This window comes from Hemiscyllium ocellatum, chromosome 7 (genome assembly GCF_020745735.1).
Source record: "Hemiscyllium ocellatum isolate sHemOce1 chromosome 7, sHemOce1.pat.X.cur, whole genome shotgun sequence".
In the NCBI taxonomy this organism is placed as follows: domain Eukaryota; kingdom Metazoa; phylum Chordata; class Chondrichthyes; order Orectolobiformes; family Hemiscylliidae; genus Hemiscyllium; species Hemiscyllium ocellatum.
In genome coordinates this window covers 229,586-250,605 of record NC_083407.1, presented here as the reverse complement: position 1 = coordinate 250,605, position 21,020 = coordinate 229,586, and the positions used below count along the sequence as shown (strand labels likewise).

Below are 21,020 nucleotides of genomic sequence, written 5' to 3'. Positions count from 1 at the left end.
TTTGGCCCAACAAGTCCACACCGACCCTCCGAAGAGTAACCCAGACCCATCCTCCTACCCTATTTCTCTATATTTCCCCTAACTAATGCACCTAACCTTCACATCCCTGAACAGTGTGGGCAATTTAGCATGGCCAATTCACCTAATCTACAGATCTTTGGACTGTGGGAGGAAACCAGAAGAAATCCACACAGACCCGGGGAGAATACACAAAGAATCAAACCCGGGACCCTGGTGCTGTGAGGCAGCACTGCTAACCACTGAGCCACTGTGTCTCTTAAGCAAGATGAATGAAAGAATCAGAGTATTACTCAAACAGAGAATGACTAGAATTTCAAGATGCAGAGGGATCTAGTTTTCTTCTGCAAGAATCACAAAAAGCTAGGGTATAGATACAGCTGGTAATTAGGAATGCTAATTGAACGCTATCCTTTATTTTGAGAGGAATTTAACTTAAAAATAAAGAGGCTGGGCTTCATTTATATAGAGTATTCATGAGACCACTTGTTGAATACTGTCTACAGTTTACAGACCTGTCTACGGACCTATCTGCAGGTCTCCTTATTTAAGGAAGAAAAAGATTAGAGGTGGAACAGTACCTGGGGAATGAATGGGTTTTTTCAGAAGATACACTGGACAGGCTGGACTTGTTTGTACTGGAGCTTAGGAGAATTAGTGGTGAATTGGTTGAAGTATATGAGCTACTAAATGAAGTCTCTTGTGTTGAGCTGATAATATCCCTACCTCTGAACCAAGAAACCCAGGATCAAGTCCCACCTGCTCTTGAAGTCAGTAATAACATGTCCGAACAAGTTGTTTAAAAAATAAGATCTTGAATAGGAGATGGATGTGAACAAGTGAAGGGATGACTCTTTAGAATTGAAACGAAGAGGAATTTCTTCAATTACAGTGTGGTTAACCTGTGAAATTCATTGCCGCAGAGAGCTGTGGAGGCCAAGTCATAGAGTGATTTAAGACAGATATAGACTGGTTATGATCGGTAAGGGGATCAAGTGTAAGGGGATCAAGTGTAAAGGGGAGAAGGTAGGAGAATGAGGTTAAAAACATATCAGCCATAACTGAAAAGTGGAGTAGACACAATGGGCCAAATGGCCAAATTCTGCTCCTCTATTTGATTGTCTTATTTCTGGGGTGCAGTCAGTATAAAAAACTGAAACTTCATAGAGAGAGGCATCAGTAATGAACATGGCAAAGGTTATCCATGGTAACTCTTTGCCACATCTTCCCTAACATTATTACCATCATTCTGATGTCACAGTCATCCACACATAATTCACAGAACATAGAACAGTACAGCACATGACAGACTCTTTGGTCCTCAATATGTGCCAACTTCTAATCCTACTCTAAGATCAAACTAACCTACATACCCTTCAATTTACTATCATCCACGTGCCTATCCAAGAGTTGCTTAAATGTCCCTAATGTATCTGAATTGACGACCACTACTGGCAGTGAATTTCTACCTACGCACCACACTCTGTGTAAAGAACTGACCTCTGACATCTCCCCTAAACATTCCTTAAATCATCCTAAAGTTATGCCCCCTTGTGACAGCCATTTCTGCCCTGGGAAAAAGTTTCTGACTATTCACTCTATCTCTGTCTCTCGTCATTTGTACACCTCTATCAAGTCACCTCTCATCTTTCTTCACTCCAATGAGAAAAGCCTCAGCTCCCTCAAATTTTCTTCATAAGACATGCCCTTCCGTGCAGGCAGCATCCTGGTAAATCTCCTCAGCATCCTCTCTAAGGCTTCCACATACTTCCTATAATGAGGCGACCTGAATGAACACAATATTCCAAATGTGGTCTAACCAGGGCTCTACAGAGCTGCAGCTTAACCTCACAGCTCTTAAAATCAATCTCCTTGCTAATGAAAGCCAACACACCATACGATTTCTTGACAACCCTGTCAACTTTGAGGGATCTATCGACCTGGACCCCAAGATCCCTCTGTTATTCCACACTGACAAGAATCCTGCCTTTAACCCTGCATTTTGTATTTAAATTCGACCTTCCAAAATGAATCACTTCACACTTTTCCAGGTTGGATTCAAATGCCACTTATCAGCCCAATTTTTATCTAGTCAATGTCCCATTGCAACTCATAACAGCCTTCCACACTATCCACTATCCCAACAACCTTTGTGTCATCAGCAAACTTACTAAACCACCACTCCACTTCCTCATCTAAGTAATTTATGAAAATCATAGAGGTTCCAGAACAAATCACTGCGGAATACCACCACTGGTCACCGAACTCCAGGCTGAATACTTTCCATCTACAATCACCCTCTATCTTCTATGGGCCATCCAATTCTGTATCCAGATAGCCAAATTTCCCTGTATCCCATGCCTCCTTACTTTCTGAATAAGCCTACCATGGAAAACCTTTCCTGAAGAAGGGCTCATGCATGAAACGTCGATTCTCCTGCTCTTTGGATGCTGCCTGACTGCTGCATTCTTCCAGCAACACATTTTTCAGCTCTGATCTCCAGCATCTGCAGTCCTCACTTTCTCCTAAAACCTTATCACATGCCTTGCGAAAATTATCAAATGTCTTGCTAAGATTCAACCCCTCTTTAGCCAACATATTGCTATCATTCTTGGCCCAAATGTCTCTATTGTATACAATTATTGACCACAGCCATCAAGCCACATGCCAATGCTTCCTGTTTCAGTTGCTAGGACATTGCTGACAGATTTTCGAGTTCATTCAGCCTCAAAACAGCTACCCTTCAAACAAGCCTCAGCAATTTTGTAATATCCTATGGGATCCAGCTGCAATGAATGTCAACATTTTAACCTTTTCCTTACATGAGCAATAAATAGTGCGAGAAAAGCTAAAAGGTCTTAAAATTGATAAATCTCCTGGCCCCGATGGGATACATCCTAGAATTCCGAGGGAGGTAGCTGAGGAAATAGCGGAGGCATTGGGTGAGATCTTTCAAAAGTCACTGGAGTCAGGGAAAGTCCCGGATGATTGGAAGATTGCTGTTGTAACCCCCTTGTTCAAGAAAGGATCAAGACAAAAGATGGAAAATTATAGGCCAATCATCCTAACCTCGGTTGTTGGTAAAATTCTAGAATCCATCATTAAGGATGAGGTTTCTAAATTCTTGGAAGAGCAGAGTCGGATTAGGACAAGTCAACATGGATTTAGTAAGGGAAGGTCGTGCCTGACAAACCTGTTGGAATTCTTTGAAGAGTTGACAAGTAGGTTAGACCAGGGAATCCCAGTGGATGTGGTCTATCTAGACTTCCAAAAGGCCTTTGATAAGGTGCCACACGGGAGGCTGCTGAGCAAGGTGAGGGCCCATAGTGTTTGAGGTGAGCTACTGGTATGGATTGAGGATTGGCTGTCTGACAGAAGGCAGAGAGTTTGGATAAAAGGTTCTTTTTCAGAATGACAGCCGGTGACAAGTGGTGTCCCGCAGGGTTCAGTGCTGGGGCCGCAGCTGTTCACATTATATATTAATGAACTGGATGAAGGGACTGGGGTCATTCTAGCGAAGTTTGCAGATGATACAAAGTTAGGTGGACAGGCAGATAGTACTGAGGAAGTGGGGAGGCTGCATAAGGATCTAGACAGTTTGGGAGAGTGGTCCAGGAAATGGCTGATGGAATTCAATGTGAGCAAATGCAAGGTCTTGCACTTTGGAAAAAAGAATACAAGCATGGACTACTTTCTAAACGGTGAGAAAATTCATAAAGCCAAAGTACAAAGGGATCTGGGAGTGCTAGTCGAGAATTTTCTAAAGGTTAACATGCAGGTTGAATCCGTGATTAAGAAAGCAAATGCAATGTTGTCATTTATCTCAAGAGGGTTGGAATATAAAAGCACCGTTGTGCTACTGAGACTTTATAAAGCTCTAGTTAGGCCCCATTTGGAGTACTGTATCCAGTTTTGGTCCCCACACCTCAGGAAGGATATACTGGCACTGGAACGTGTCCAGCGGAGATTAACACGGATGATCCCTGGAATGGTAGGTCTAACATACAAGGAACGGCTGAGGATCCTGGGATTTTATTCATTGGAGTTTAGAAGATTAAGGGGAGATCTAATAGAAACTTACAAGATAATACATGGCTTGGAAAGGGTGGACGCTAGGAAATTGTTTCCGTTAGGCGAGGAGACTAAGACCCGTGGACACAGCCCTAGAATTAGAGGGGGTCAATTCAGAACAGAAATGCGGAGACATTTCTTCAGCCAGAGAGTGGTGGGCCTGTGGAATTCATTGTCGCAGAGTGCAGTGGAAGCCGGGACGCTAAATGTCTTCAAGGCAGAGATTGATAAATTCTCGATGTCACAAGGAATTAAGGGCTACGGGGAGAATGCGGGTAAGTGGAGTTGAAATGCCCATCAGCCACGATTGAATGGCGAAGTGTACACGATGGGCCGAAAGGCCTTACTTCCACTCCTATGTCTAATGGTCTAAATTTTCCATTGTTATGAAGCTGAAGACATGTACTGTATCTTTAAGAGAGAGTGAATGTTGTTCTGAACTGAGAAATTATAAGCACCTGTGTAAATGACTAGATGGCAGTGACTAGATGGAAAATTGAAAAAAAGTAACATGTGGCTGTGAAATGGATACCTGCGTTTTGGTTGCTGTTTTGACAACAATTAAAATTTAAGCAATCAGTTTAAATTATGCCCCTGGAAACTAAAACCCGATCAAGCTTGAATTTATAGTTTTGCCAACATCAAACCAAAGAGGTGACCTGATGTTGGATATAAAAATGCAGACATTTTGAAAATTGCAGAGAGAGCAACTGCCATCGAGAGAGACCCAAGAAATTAGCAAACACTCTCTATCAAAGGTACCTTTTCATATGAAACATACTCGCAGTAAAAAGAAAGAAGGCAACCCAGGGAATTCAGCACCCAGGGAGTGCCACCCTGCAGGCACTCTGCCTCTATTCCTGATGAAGGGCTTTTGCCCAAAATGTCGATTTTCCTGCTCCTCGGATGCAGCCTGAACTGCTGTGCTTTTCTAGCACCACTCTAATCTATTATCAAGTTGGAGGCAGATAATAAGCAGTTAAGAGAAATGTGGGGCTTAGATTTGTGAATAGTTGTTGTTTAATGTTCACTTTTAGGGTTAAAAATAAAATGATGCAATTTTCTTTAAATAGTGGAATTTGGAAATTCTCTGTCACTCATATTTTAACAGATTACGAGATGAGGTGAGCCCTCCAGGATGTTTGGTTTAGTTAACAGGGGCTCACTGCCATGTCACAGCACCATGGAGTATCAGACACAGCAAAATGGATACACTGAAGGTTACAGGAAGGATGGCATCTGGAAAACATATTTATATTTAACTGTTAGTTAAAATAAAATTGACAAACAAGCCTCACCTCATCATCCTTTGCAGCAAACACCTGCAGCACCTGCCGTCCGACAAAATAATGATGCAGAACCTGTAACTCACAGAAAAAGTAATATCAACTTGAATTTATATACTTAAATTTATAAAGCACCTTTAAGGGTTAGGGTTTACACGTCCCAAGGTGCTTCATAACAGCATTATAAAAGTATGGCACCAAGCCACAGACATAGATATTAACGTTGATGGCCAAAATCCTCTTCAGGACTGATAAATAATCCAAATGCCTTGACCAGTATTCAAAGTACACAGGTGGAGTAAACAAACTCACCCCAGTAGTCTCTAAAACCACTGGAAAATTAAACCACGAGGGTCAAAAAAAAATCAGAGAAAAGTCAACCCCATGATTAGAATGGGCAGAATTCATGAGGAACTACTACTCTGATCACAGACTGGTTCACAATGACCTATCAGCAGCAATTTTAGCAGCAGAGGTGAGAACCTCCACCAAGGGTAGGTGTGATATGGTCATCTGCCACCAGGAATTGAAGCCTGAAGTTGGGAACATCTGTCAGGCTGGTGTGGTGGTGGAGAACAGTGTCTGAAATGAGTAACAGGGACAAAGAAAAGGCTGTATGGAGTGGGGGAGGGCAAGGCCACAAGATCAGAAGAAAAGGAGGAGAAGAAGAAGCTGCAAAAGGAGGGAGCGCGATGGAAGGTTGCAAGTGGAATGGAGGAGGCTGCAAAAGGGGCTGGCTGAAAAAAGTAACAAGAGTAGGAAGTATGTTCTGTGCACAAAAAGTAGGATAAATACGCCCGATTAGTCTATTTTTGATCATCGGTAAAGTGGTAGAAGGTGTCATCAGCAATGCTATCAAGCAGCACTTGCTTGATAATAACTTTCTCAGTGATACCCAGTTTGGGTTCTGCCAGGGCTACTCAGCTCCTGACTTCACTAAAGCCTGGGTTCAAACATGGACAAAAAAGCTGAATTCCAGAGGTGAAATGAGATGATTGCCCTTGAAATCAAGGTTGCATTCGACTGATTGTGGCATTGAGGAGCCTGAGCAAAACTGGAATCAATGGGTATCAGGAGGTAAAATCTTCATTGGTTAGAGTCTTATCTGGCACACAGAAAGATAGTTTGTGACAATTGGAGGTCAGTCATTTCAGCTCCAGGACATCTCAGCAAGAGTTTCTGAGGGAGTTTCTTGACTCAACCCAACCTTCATCAATGACCTACTCTCTATCATGAGATCAAAAGTGGCAATACTTGCCAATGATTGCACAATGCTACCTGTTTTAGGATTCTAGCATGCAAGCCATCAGGCCTAGGGAAGGTGTCTGCCTTTAGCCCCATTAGTTTGTCTAGTACTATTTCTTTAGTGATATTGATACTACTTCATTCCATCCCAGTACCCCAGTATTAATGGAAGGTTTGAAATATCTTTCACTATAAAGACAGATACAAAATATCTGTTTATGCCCGCTGGTATTTCTTGTTCCCCACAACTGTACCCCCAGATTCATTTTCTAAGGAGATTATTCTTTCTTCCTTTTCACATATTTAAAGAAGTTTCTGTTAGTTTTTATGTTCCGTACTGGTTTCCCCTCATAGTTTACTTGCTCCGTCCTTAATATCTTTTTAGTTTTCGTTTGCTGGATTCTGAATTTATCCCAGTGTTTGGGCTATTATCGACTTTCTTGAGTTGCTGGTCCTGTCTCACAGAATCATAGAGTCTCATGTTTCTGCCAAGAGAACTGTCAATAGCCTCTTCCATCACTTTGATGATGATCATGATTAGAATAAACTAAACCAAAGAAGTGCCAATGCTGGAAGTCTGAAACAAAAGCAAAATTGCTGGAGAAACTCAACAAATCTGGCTGCATCTGTGGAGAGAAAGCAGAGTTAACATTTTGCTTCCAGTTAGGGGAATCTAATTGAGGTAAACAAAGTTGTGAGAGGCATTGATGAGGTAGATCATGAGAATCTTTAACCCATGACAGACGTGTCTAGGACCAGAGGGCAGAAGTTGAAGGAGAGGGCTTAGAAGAGATCTGAAGAAAAATGTTTTCACCGAGAGGTTGGTAGAAATTTGGAAAGTGCTGCCTGACACAGTGGAGGACGAGGCAGGTACTCTTGCAACATTTAAGAAACATCTTAAAATGCCAGGGCATAGTAGATTATGGACCAAACGGAGGTAAATGGGATGAGTACAGTTTGTTGGTTTGCATACAACTGGCGGGCCATGGGCCTGTTTGTATGCTGTAGGATTCCATGACTAAGGTTTCAGTGAGCTACATTGTTGAAAGTCTCAGCAGCGTTAATTAGATTTTTCAAATCAAATGTGTCATGCAGAATTTTAACATTCTGAGGAACAGAGAACATTCTTTTTTTATCAACATTTACCTGTGCAGATTTGGTAAATCCAAGAACACTGAAGCATTTCCCATCTGTTTTGTACTTCATCTGTTCCTGATCTACTTGTGAAAATGGGATAATATCACTACCATAGCGAAAACCTGAAGAATAAAATCAGAGTGCTTTTAGTAAACAAAACATTCCAAAGCACTTAACAATTGATGTTTCAAACAAAAATTACTCAAAGCCAAAATCATAGAAGACAAAATCATAGATAAGTTACAACAGAAACAGCCATTTGGTCCATGACATCTGTCATTGCGTGGTGCTTACCTACACCCATTCCTCCACCATTTTCCTGTAGTCTTGCTTCTTTTTTCAGGCACCCAATAATTTTGAACTGCTCAGCTCCAGATTCTCCAATTTATCCGTATAACTGATATTCTTCACCACCGAAATAGCTCATATGAATCTTTTCTGCATCCTCTCTATTCCCTTCACATTTTACCGAAACTACAGTACCCAAACTGGATGCAATACTCCAACTGAGATTAAACCAGTCCAGAGGAACCTCGATTAAATAAGCACTGTCTACAAATAACTAACTCTCTCCCTCTCTCTCTTCCCACACTTTCCCTATCTGATTGGAGACTTACCCCACAAAGGCAGCAGCAGGAACAGATGCAGTCTTGTTGTTGGTGTACTGCCTGGCTGCCCCGGAGAGGGGGTGGGGGGGTTGTTGGATGGAGTTGGAGGGCGGGGGGGGGGGGGGGTGTTGGACGGTTGAGGGGGGGGAGGGGCAGGCAGGGAGATGGTGGTGAATGGGTTTGGGGAGTGGGGGGGGGGGCGATGTTGGATGGCAGTGTTGGACGGGGTTGGGGGCGGGTGGCGGTCAGTGTTTGACGGTGTTGGGGGTGGTGCCAGGGGACAGAGTCTCACGCGCTGCGTGCTGCTGCAGTCTCCTGAACGGGGAGCAGACATTAAAAACTCCGAGCCCCTGGGGAAAGGCATTTAATTGATTAACCAAATACTTGATTATCCGAACGAAATAGTGACTGCCCATCTCGTTCGGATAATCAAGGTTCCCCTGTACTTTGTCATAACTTTCTCACTTCTGCACTGGATGCCTCTATTCATAAAGCCCAGGGGACACAGTAACTTTTATTAACAGCTTTCTCCAATGATTTATGTACATATATAATCCTCAATCTCTCTGTTCCTGCACAATGTTTATTGTATATCATTTCACCCTATTCTTCTACCAAAAAGGTAGAAATAGTTTTAGCAAGTCACCAAATCTATATAAGTTTCATCTGCCACTTGGCATCAATTCCACCTTGTCTATGTACTTTTGAGATTTATTAGTGTCTTCGATAAGATGAATTAGGCAGAAAAAGACTTTCAGAGGTTTACAAAGGTTATACTGTACATCTGTAGTTTAAAATCAACTAGGAGAAAGTGAGGACTGCAGATGCTGGAGATCAGAGCTGAAAAATGTGTTGCTGGAAAAGCGCAGCAGGTCAGGAAGCATCCAAGGAGCAGGAGAATCAATGTTTCTTATGCCCAAAACGTCGATTCCCCTGCTCCTTGGATGCTGCCTGACCTGCTGCGCTTTTCCAGCAACACATTTTTCAGATCTGTAATTTAACACAAACATCAGCTTCCACATTTCTCTTCTTTATCCTTTCACTGTCCAGAAGTGAAGACCCACTGGGAATGAACCTGGATCTTTTATTTATACAAAATAAACCCACCAGCAATTTAACAATTTTTCCAATTAATTCAATAAAAAATATTGCCCAGCAGGACATTGTAAGATCCCAGCCCTATTATTTTCTTTTTAAAAAAAATCTATTCTTTCAATTATTGCATGAACTATTACTGATGTTTAATCAGCTCAGTTTGACATACTATAACACCGCTGGAGCATTTGGGACTTGAACCTAGGCTTTGTGACCCAGAGGTATGAACACAACCACTGTGCCACAACAACCCAAGAACCCAGCTTTTGTTTCCCCTTCTGTAGAGTAACATTTGTATGTGAACTCAGCTCTTTTTTAAAAAATATCCGCCTGTCCAAACTTGAGATAAAATAAAAAATATTGCAGATGTTGGAATTCTGAAACAAATACAGAAAATGCTGTAGAAACTCAGCAGATCTAACATCCTATGTGAGACAGAAACGGAGTTAATGTTTTGAGTCCAGTATGACTCAACGAATCAGGGTAGGTGTTAGAATTGGAGGTAGGTGAGCACTTTGGGCACAGTGACCACAATTCAGTAACTTTTACTCTAGTGATGGAGAGGGATAAGTGTGCACTGCAGGGCAAGAGTCATAGCTGGGGGCAGGGAAATTATGATGCGGTGAGGCCTGACTTAGGATGCGTGGCTTGGAAATATAGGCTTCAAGGGCAATCAATATGTGGAGCTTGTTCAAGGAGCAACTATTGAGTGTCCTTGATGAGTATTTACCTGTCAGGCAGGGAGGAAAGGGTTGTGTGAGGGAGCCGTGGTTTAATAAGGAATTGGAATCCCTTGTTAAAGGGAAGAGGGCGGCCTATGTAAAGATGAGGCGTGAACGTTCAATTGGGGCGATTGAGAGTTATAAGGTAGCCAGGAAGGATCTAAAGAGAGAGCTAAGAGCAGCAAGGAGGGGACATGAAAAGTCCTTGGTTGGTAGGATGAGGGAAAGCCCAAAGACTTTCTATAGGTATGTCAGGAATAAAAGAATGACTAGGGTAGGTATAGGTCCAGTCAAGGATAGCAGTGGGAAGTTGTGCGTGGAGGCTGAAGAGATTGGGGAAACACTGAATGAATATTTTTCGTCAGTATTCACTCAGGAACAGGACATTGTTGCTGCTGTGAATATTGAGTCACAATTAATTAGAATGGATGGCTTTGAAGTATGTAGGGAAGAGGTGTTGGAAATTCTGGAAAGGGTGAAAATAGATAAGTCCCCTGGGCCTGATGGCATTTATCTTAGGATTCTCTGGGAAGCAAGGGAGGAGATTGCAGAGCCATTGCCCTTGATTTTTATGTCCTCGTTGTCTATAGGAATAGTGCCAGAAGACTGGAGGATAGCAAATGTGGTTCCCTTGTTCAAGAAGGGGAGTAGGGATAACCCTAGTAACTATAGGTTGGTGTGTCTCACTTCTGTTGTGGGCAAAGTCTTTGACAGAATTGTAAGGGATAGGATTTATGAACATCTGGATAGGAATAATGTGATCAAGGATAGTCAGCATGGTTTTGTGAAGGACAGGTCGTGCCTCACAAACCTTATTGAATTCTTTGAGAAGGTGACTAAGGAGGTGGATGAGGGTAAAGCGGTAGATGTGGTGTATATGGATTTTAGTAAGGTGTTTGATGAGGTTCCCCATGGTAGGCTATTGCAAAAAATACGGAGGTATGGCATTGAGGGTGCGTTAGAGGTTCGGATTAGGAATTGGCTGGCTGGAAGAAGACAGAGGGTAGTAGTTGATGGTAAAGGTTCATCTTGGAGTGCAGTAACCAGCGGTGTTCCGCAAGGATCTGTTTTGGGACCACTGCTGTTTGTCATTTTTATAAATGACCTGGAGGAGGGGCTAGAAGGTTGGGTGAGCAAGTTTGCGGATGATACGAAAGTCGGTGGAGTTGTTGACAGTGAGGAAGGATGTGGCAGGTTGCAGCGGGATATAGATAAGCTGCAGAGCTGGGCAGAGAGGTAGCAAATGGAGTTTAATGTAGGTAAGTGTGAAGTGATTCACTTTGGTAAGAGTAACAAGAAGATGGAGTACTGGGCTAATGGTCGGATACTTGGTAGTGTGGATAAGCAGAGGGATCTTGGTGTCCATTCTCTCAGCAAAGCAGGTAAGTGCTGTTTGGCAGTGGCAGCTTGAAGGATCGGTGACGTTTGTTTAACAGTTTAAATTTGAATTTTTTTTTAAAAACCGCGGAGTGGACCCGGAAGCTGGTGTAGCACAAGCTTACCTGGGTAAGTTGTTTTCCTATAAAGGCGCGCAGGAGAGGAACCCGAGGCACTACAGAGGTAGAGCCTCCCATCCGCCCTCCTCCTCTAACCTAATAATAAGACCCGTTGTGGTAAGCAGGTAAGTGCTGCATTTTGCTTATTCTCGTGTTTAGACCTAGTTTTTTTAAAGGTTACTTTTAGAGGGATGGCAGTGAAGGCAGTGCAATGTTCCTCTCGCAACATGTATGAGGTGAGGGATGCCATGGTCGTCCCTGCTGATTACACTTGTAGGAAGTGCACCCATCTCCAGCTCCTCCAAGACCGTGTTAGGGAACTGGAGCTGGAGTTGGATGGACTTAGAATCATTCGGGAGGCAGAGGGGGTCATAGATCGGAGCTTTAGGGAAGTAGTAACTCCGAAGATTGCAGACAGATGGATGACAGTGAGGGGGACTGGGAGGAAGCAGCCAGTGCAGGGACCCCTTGCGGCCATCCCCTCAAGAACAAGTATACCGTGGGGGGGGACAACTTACCAGGGGTAAGCAATGGGGTTCAGGCCTCTGGCACGGAGCCTATCCCCATTGCTCAGAAGGGAAGGGTGGAGAAGAGCAGAGCAATAGCTATTGGAGACTCGATAGTTCGGGGCTCAGATAGGCGGTTTTGTGGAGGCGAGAGATACTCACGTTTGGTATGTTGCCTCCCAGGTGCAAGGGTACGTGACGTATCTGATCGTGTTTTCCGGGTCCTTAAGGGGGAGGGGGAGGGGGAGCAGCCCGAAGTCGTGGTCCACATTGGCACCAACGACATAGGTAGGAAGAGGGATGAGGATGTTAGGCAGGCTTTCAGGGAGCTAGGTTGGAAGCTCAGAGTTAGAACAAACAGAGTTGTTGTCTCTGGTGTGTTACCCGTGCCACGTGATAGAGAGTCGAGGAATAGGAAGAGGAGAGCAGTTAAATGCGTGGCTACAGGGATGGTTCAGGAGGGAGGGATTCCAATTTCTGGATAACTGGGGTTCTTTCTGGGGAAGGTGGGACCTCTATAAACAGGATGGTCTACACCTGAACCTGAGGGGCACCAGTATCCTTGGGGGGAGGTTTGCTAGTGCTCTTTCGGGGGGTTTAAACTAACTCTGCAGGGGCATGGGAACCTAGACTGTAGTTTTAGGGTGCAGGACCTAGAGTGTAGAGAGGTTATGAACCAGGCATCAATCTCAAAGGAGGGTGCCTGTAAACAGGAAGGTGGCTTGAAGTGTGTATACTTCAATGCGAAAAGTATACGAAGTAAGGTAGCTGAACTTGCAGCGTGGGTTGGTACTTGGGAGTTCGATGTTGTGGCTATTACGGAGACATGGGTAGAACAGGGACAAGATTGGTTGTTGCAGGTTCCTGGGTTTAAATGTTTTAGTAGGGTCAGAGGTGGGGGTAAAAGAGGAGGAGGTGTGGCATTGCTTGTCAAAGATAGTATTACAGCAGTGGAAAGGACGATGGATGAAGACTCGCCATCTGAGGTAGTTTGGGCTGAGCTTAGAAATAGGAAAGGTGAGGTCACCCTGTTAGGAGTTTTCTACAGGCCTCCTAATAGTGCTAGAAACGTAGAAGAAAGGATTGTGAGGATGATTCAGGAGAAGAGTGAAAGTAATAGGGTGGTTGTTATGGACTTTAACTTTCCAGATATTGACTGGGAAAGCTATAGCTCGAGTACGTTAGATGGGTCGGTGTTTGTCCAATGTGTGTAGGAAGGTTTCCTGACACAATATGTAGACAGGCCAACAAGAGGTGAGGCCATACTGGATTTGGTTCTGGGTAACGAACCAGGCCAGGTGTTAGAATTGGAGGTAGGTGAGCACTTTGGGGACAGTGACCACAATTCGGTGACTTTTACTCTTGTGATGGAGAGGGATAAGTGTGCACTACAAGGCAAGAGTTATAGATGGGGGCAGGGAAATTATGATGCGGTGAGGCATGACTTAGGATGCGTGGCTTGGAAAAGTAGGCTTCAAGGGAAGGGTGCAATCGATATGTGGAGCTTGTTCAAGGAACAACTACGGAGTGTCCTTGATAAGTATGTACCTGTCAGGCAGGGAGGAAAGAGTCGTGTGACTGAGTCGTGGTTTAATAAGGAATTGGAATCCCTTGTTAAAGGGAAGAGGGCGGCCTATGTAAAGATGAGGCGTGAATGTTCAATTGGGGCGATTGAGAGTTATAAGGCAGCCAGGAAGGATCTAAAGAGAGAGCTAAGAGCAGCAAGGAGGGGACATGAAAAGTCCTTGGTTGATAGGATTAGGGAAAGCCCAAAGACTTTCTATAGGTATGTCAAGAAAAAAAGGATAACTAGGGTAGGAATAGGTCTCGTCAAGGATAGTAGTGGGAAGTTGCGTATGGAGGCTGAAGAAATTGGGGAGACACTGAATGAATACTTTTCGTCAGTATTCACTCAGGAACAGGACATTGTTGCTGATGTGAATATTGAGTCACAATTAATTAGAATGGATGGCTTTGAGATATGTTGGGAAGAGGTGTTGGAAATTCTGGAAACGGTGAATATAGATAAGTCCCCTGGGCCTGATGGCATTTATCCTAGGATTCTCTGGGAAGCAAGGGAGGAGATTGCAGAGCCATTGGCCTTGATTTTTATGTCCTCGTTGTCTACAGAAATAGTGCCAGAAGACTGGGGGATAGCAAATGTGGTTCCCTTGTTCAAGAAGGGGAGTAGGGATAACCCTAGTAACTGTAGGCCAGTGAGTCTTACCTCTGTTGTGGGCAAAGTCTTTGAGAGAATTGTAAGGGATAGGATTTACGAACATCTGGATAGGAATAATGTGATCAAGGATAGTCAGCATGGTTTTGTGAAGGGCAGGTCGTGCCTCACAAACCTTATTGAATTCTTTGAGAAGGCGACGAAGGAGGTGGATGAGGGTAAAGCGGTTGATATGGTGTATATGGATTTTAGTAAGGCGTTTGATAAGGTTCCCCATGGTAGGCTACTGCAAAAAATACGGAGGTATGGCATTGAGGGTGCGTTAGAGGTTTGGATTAGGAATTGGCTGGCTGGAAGAAGACAGAGGGTAGTAGTTGATGGTAAAGGTTCATCTTGGAGTGCAGTTACTCGCGGTGTTCCGCAAGGATTTGTTTTGGGACCATTGCTGTTTGTCATTTTTATAAATGACCTGGAGGAGGGGCTAGAAGGTTGGGTGAGCAAGTTTGCGGATGATACGAAAGTCGGTGGAGTTGTTGACAGTGAGGAAGGATGTGGCAGGTTACAGCAGGATATAGATGAGCTGCAGAGCTGGGCAGAAAGGTGGCAAATGGAGTTCAACGTAGGTAAGTGTGAAGTGATTCACTTTGGTAAGAGTAACAAGAAGATGGAGTACTGGGCTCGGTTGGATACTTAGTAGTGTGGATGAGCAGAGGGATCTTGGTGTTCATGTACACAGATCTCTGAAAGTTGCCACCCAGGTAAATAGTGCTGTGAAGAAGGCCGATGGTGTACTGGCTTTTATTGGTAGAGGAATTGAGTTCCAGAGTCCTGAGGTCATATTGCCGTTGTATAAGACTCTAGTGCGGCCGCATGTGGAGTATTGTGTGCAGTTTTCGGAAGGATGTGGAGGCACTGGAACAGGTGCAGAGGAGGTTTACCAGGATGTTGCCTGGTATGGTCGGAAGATTAGATTAGATTAGATTACTTACAGTATGGAAACAGGCCCTTCATGTATAAATCACAAAACTCTTCTTTTTAAAGTTGCATTCTCGGGTTAGCTGCTAACAATGGTGATAGCTAGACAATATGTTGAAGGTGTTAGCCCCCTGTGTTCTCTGTCTATGACCTGATGTTTAGATTGATTCTAATCTAATGAGTGAGATAACAGTGTTTTACATAAATTCCTGCAGTTTTTGAGCTCAGAGTTCGACATGAATGTATGCAGTTTTTGAGCAATGTGCAATGTAACTATGCAATACAAATTCACCACACAAAATATATGTGTGCATGTGGGTCTTTGTCTGTCTGTCTGGGGTGGGGGTTGTGAGTGTGAGAAAGTGTGTGTGTGTGTGTGTGTGTGTGTGTGTGTGTGTGTGTGTAGTGGGTGCAGAGTGTCTTAAGTCTGCAAGGGGGTGCATGTGTGAGCATGGGAGTGTGTGTGGGTGTCTGTGTGTATGTGTAGGAATATCTGTCTGTCTATCACCATTGTCCACAGATACCTGAAGACGGCTGGACAGGCTAACAAAGTATTACGTGCAGTTCTGGTATGAGGAGAGTGGTGGCTGTGTGGAATGCTCTGCCCCAGAGGGCAGTGGAGGCCCAGTCTCTGGATTCATTTAAGAAAGAGTTGGATAGAGCTCTCAAGGATTGTGGAATCAAGGGTTATGGAGATAAGGCAGGAACAGGACACTGATTAAGGATAAAGTGAGGACTGCAGATGCTGGCTCCAGTCTTAGCCTGCTGGACACACTTTCCTCATTCCTGAAGAAGGGCTCATGCCCGAAACGTCAATTCTCCTGCTCTTTGGATGCTGCCTGACTTGCTGCGCTTTTCCAGCAACACATTTTTCAGCACTGATTAAGGATGATCAGCCATGATCATATTGAATGGTGGTGCAGGCTCGAAGGGCAGAATGGTCTACTCCTGCACCTACTGTCTATTGGTATTACAGGAAGGATGTGTGGGTTTGGTGCATTAGTTAGGGGTAAAATGTGGAGTAATATGGTAGGGGAATGTATCTGGGAGGGTTACTATTCAGAGGGTCGGTGTGGACATGTTGGGCCAAATGGTGTGTTTCCACACTGAACGAAACTGGTGAGGGGTCAAAGGAGATTCACTAGGATGTTGCTTGAGATGGAGCAGTTTAGAATCATAGATTCCCTACAAGTGTGAAAACATTTGGCCCAACATGTCCATTTGGCCCAACATGTCCACACCGACCCTCCGAACAGAAACCCTCCCAGATACATTCCCCCACCCTATTACTCCACATTTTAGCCCTAACTAATGCACATAACCCACACATTCCTGAACATCATGGGCAATTTTGAATGGTCAATTCACCTAGCCCGCATTGTGGGAGGAAACTGGAGCATCCAGAGGAAACCCACACAGACACAGGAAGGAATGTGCAAACTCCACCCAGACAGCCACCCGAGGCTAGAATTGAACCCGGATCCTTGGTGCTGTGAGGCAGCAGTACTAACCACTGAGCCACTGTCCCATCCCAATTTAGCTATGAAGGGAGGCTGAATAAGTTCAGGTTGTTTTCTTTGGAGCAGAAAAGGTTGGGAGGGGACTTGATTGTAGTCACACAACGAGTTCCAGATTCCCACCACTCTCTGGGAGAAGGATTTTCCTCATATCACCTCTAAAAAGGTTTTGCTGACATAAGATTATGAGGCAGATACACAGGGTTTTTCTTTGACTTACTCACAGAATGTGGGCATCACTGGCTAGGCCTGCATTTGATTGCCCATGGGAACTAAGGTCAACCACATTGATGTGGATTTGGAGTCACATGGAGCCAGGTAAGGATGGTAGATTTCCTTGCCTAAAGAACATTAGTGAACTAGATAGGTTTTGCAATCAATCAATAATGGATTCGTAATCATTATCAGAATCTTAATTCCAGATTTTTTATTGAATTCAAATTCCACCATTTACCGTGGTGGGTTTTGAATCAGGGGTCCAAGAACCTTAGCTAGATTTTTGGATTAATGTTCTAGCAATAAAACCATTGGACCATTGCCTACCCCAATGTTGGATAGAAAGCAACTGTTATAATTTTAAAGTGAAAGGCCTAGGGGGGAGTTGAGGAAAATGATTTTTCACACAGAGGGTGGTGGGATTCTAGAACGCACTGCCTTGGAGGATAGATGAGGCAGGAAACCTACAACCTTTAAAAAGTATGAGAATGAGCACTTGAAATGTCACAACATTAAAGGCTATGGGCCAGGTGATGGAAACTAGGACTAGTGTAGACAATTTTTTTCAGTGCAGAATTGATGGGAAGAAGGGTCTCTTCTCTATTATAAGTTTAGAACATAGAATAGTACAACACAGTACAAACTCTTCAGCCCTCAATGTTGTGCTGGCCTTTTATCTTACTCTAAGATCAGACTAACCTATGTACCCTTCAGTTTCTATGATATATTCCATCACATTGCGCCATGCTACAACTGTTTAAATAGGATAGAATTCTAACAGAATTGGCCAATTTGGGTAATCAGCCACAGCAGAATTCTATTCAAAGAACATAGAACAGTACAGCACACTACAGACTCTTCGGCTCGCAATGTTGTGCCGACCTTTTATCCTACTCTTAGATCAAACTAACCTATGTACCTTTCATTTTACTATCATCCATGAGCCTATCCAAGTGTTGCTTAAATGCCCCTAATGTATATGACTCTACTACCACTGCTGGCAGTGCATTCCACACACCCACTGTCTGTGTAAAGGACCCACATCTGACGTCTTCCCTAAACCTCCCTCCAATCACCTTAAAATTATGACCCCTTGTGACAGCTACTTGCACACTGGGAAAAAGGTCCAAATTACCTCTCATCCTTCTTCGCTCCAGTGAGAAAAACACTAGTTCCTTCAACCTTCCTTCATAAGACATGCCCTCAATTCCAGGCAGCGTCCTGGTGAATCTCCTCTGCATCCTCTCTAAGGCTTCCAAATCCTTCTGTTACAACACAGTGGTGAACCGTTCTGTTAATCAAACTAAACACCCAGAAAGGCTCACCTCACCTTGTAATCTGTTCAAATATGAGTGACAGAGAACTCCTAACTTCCACTATTTAAAGAAAAAATATAAATTTTTTTAAACTCCAAAAGTGAACAAAGACAACAACTATCCACAACTCAAAGTTCACCTTTTCTGTTAACTGCTTATTACCTGCCTCCAACTCTATAACAATAAGCTATTCCAATAAGAGACTCAGTAAAATTCCATCAACTTAATTTCAAAACCACACAGCTGCTGTCATCTTTGGTGTCCGTCTTCCTCTGGTTGAGGATCTCCCTGGGTTGTCTTATTTCCTTTTACTGTAAATACGTTTCATATGAAAAGGTATCTTTGATAGAGGGTGTTTTCTAATTTCTCTCTCGATGGCAATTGCTCTCTCTGCAATTTTCAAAATGCCTGCATTTTTACATCCCCAGCATTGTATCATCTCATTGGTTTGATGTTGGCAAAACAATAAATTCAAACTCAATTGGGTTTTAGTATCCTTGGGCATAATTTAAACTGATTGGTTAAATTTGAATTGCTGTCAAAACAGCAACCAACTCAGGTATCCATTTCACAGCTAAATGGTACATAGTTTCAATTTTACAGCACACTCTGAGACTGCCATCTAGTCATATACACAGGTGCTTGTAATCTCTCAGTTCAGAATGACATTCACTCTCTCTTAAAGGTACAGTATACGCCTTCAACTTCATAACACCGCCCCCCTTAAGACAAAAGTGAACCATCATAACGAAAAGATTACTTCAATTTTTTTTTTCTAAATAGTAATCCCATTACAATGAAATACATAGGTCACTAACTTAAGCTATACTTTCCGATTATTATCTACGTGCACATATATAACAAATAACTGGAATCTGTCCAATTTTATCTATGCTTTTTCTTTTAAATACGCAATAATGCACCTGCTCTCACATTTTTATGACCCACAACATGTACAATTTGTAAATTACAAGTCTGTAACATAAAACCCCAATGAAGTAGTCTCCTATTTTTGTCTTTAAATCCATATGACCCATAGTATCACTACCAGGGGCACTATCACACAAACTGGCTAAAGAGCTACAGCAGAAACTGAAACACCTGACCAGACACACTATACAGTCAACACAAGAATTCTTGGACATCATCAGAAATATACACATAGACAAGGAAGAAACCATGGTCTCATTCGATGTAACGGCACTGTTCACCTCTATCGACAAAACCCTAGCCAGAGAAACAATATCCAACCTGCTGGACATACAGAACAGACAACAGGACGTTGAACCTATTAACAAAGACGGCATACTTAAACTACTGGACCTGTGCCTCACAACACACTTCACATTCAACAACCAGATATACGAACAAATCAACGGAACACCCATGGGCTCACCGATCTCTGGACTCATAGCAGAAGCAGTAATGCAAAGGTTAGAACAAACAGTCTTACCGCAAATACAACACAAACTCTGGGTCAGATATGTGGACGACACCTTTGTAATCATTAAAAACACAGAAACACACCAGATCATCAACGCCACACTCACAGGAATCCGATTCACTAGAGAGGAAGAAAAGGACAACCAACTCCCATTCCTAGACGTGATGGTACAGAGAACACTAAACGGAGAATTCAGCATGAAGGTATACAGAAAAGCCACACACACAGACCAAGTCCTGAACTATGAAAGCAACCACCCCAACACATACAAACGAAGTTGCATCAGGACACTATTCAAAAGGGCCACAACACACTGCAGTACACCAGAACTGCAAAAAGAGGAAGAAGAACACCTATACAAGGTATTCACCAAAAACGGATACTAACGCAATTTCATCAACAGATGCCTAAGGGAAAGACAACGGAACGAGGACATGCCGCATCCTAAAGGACTAGCCACACTACCATACATCAGGAGCATTTCCAAACTGACAGCCAGACTGCTGCGACCACTAGGACTCATAACAGCACACAATCCAACAGCCACTCTCAGACAACAACTCACCAGAACGAAGGACCTGATACCCAGCATGAGCAAAACCAACGTAGTATACAAAATCCCATGCAAGGACTGCACAAAACACTACATAGGACAAACAGGAAGTCAGCTAACAACCCACATCCACGAACACCAACTAGCCACGAAACGACACGACCAGCTATCCTTAGTAGTCACACACACAGACGACAAACAACATGAATTCGACTGGGACAACACTACTATTATAGCGCAAGCCAAACAGAGAACAGCCAGGGAATTCCTAGAGGCATGGCACTCATCCACTGATTCCATCAACAAATACATCGACCTGGACCCAATATACCGGCCACTGCAGCGGACAGCAACTGACAACTGGAAGCGGCAGAGATAAGCCACTATAAATGCCGAAGGAAACATGACAGAAGCGCTTCACAGGAGGCTCCCAAGCACTGAGGATGTCACCTAGAAAGGGGACAAAACATTTTCAATAAAACTCCCAGCTCGGCGAACAGAACCACAACAACGAGCACCCGAGCTACAAATCTTCTCCCAAATTTTGGTATCACTTTGAATTGATATAGCCAATTCATAGTCATAGTCATAGAGATGTACAGCATGGAAACAGACTCTTTGGTCCAACCCTTCCATGTC

At 43.5% G+C, this 21,020-nt stretch overlaps 1 protein-coding gene across 2 annotated transcripts in view; it reads right to left on the bottom strand.

Annotated features, from left to right (window-relative positions):
* The window catches only part of xrcc5 (X-ray repair complementing defective repair in Chinese hamster cells 5), a 344,097-nt gene that overhangs the window by 154,070 nt on the left and 169,007 nt on the right, over nt 1-21,020 (bottom strand). For both annotated transcript variants that reach the window (XM_060827769.1, XM_060827770.1), the window contains 2 exons: nt 7,767-7,879; nt 5,388-5,450 (listed from right to left, as the gene is read on the bottom strand). In XM_060827769.1, the coding sequence (XP_060683752.1) occupies nt 5,388-5,450; nt 7,767-7,879 (176 nt within the window). The remainder of the gene's footprint in view (nt 1-5,387; nt 5,451-7,766; nt 7,880-21,020) is intronic.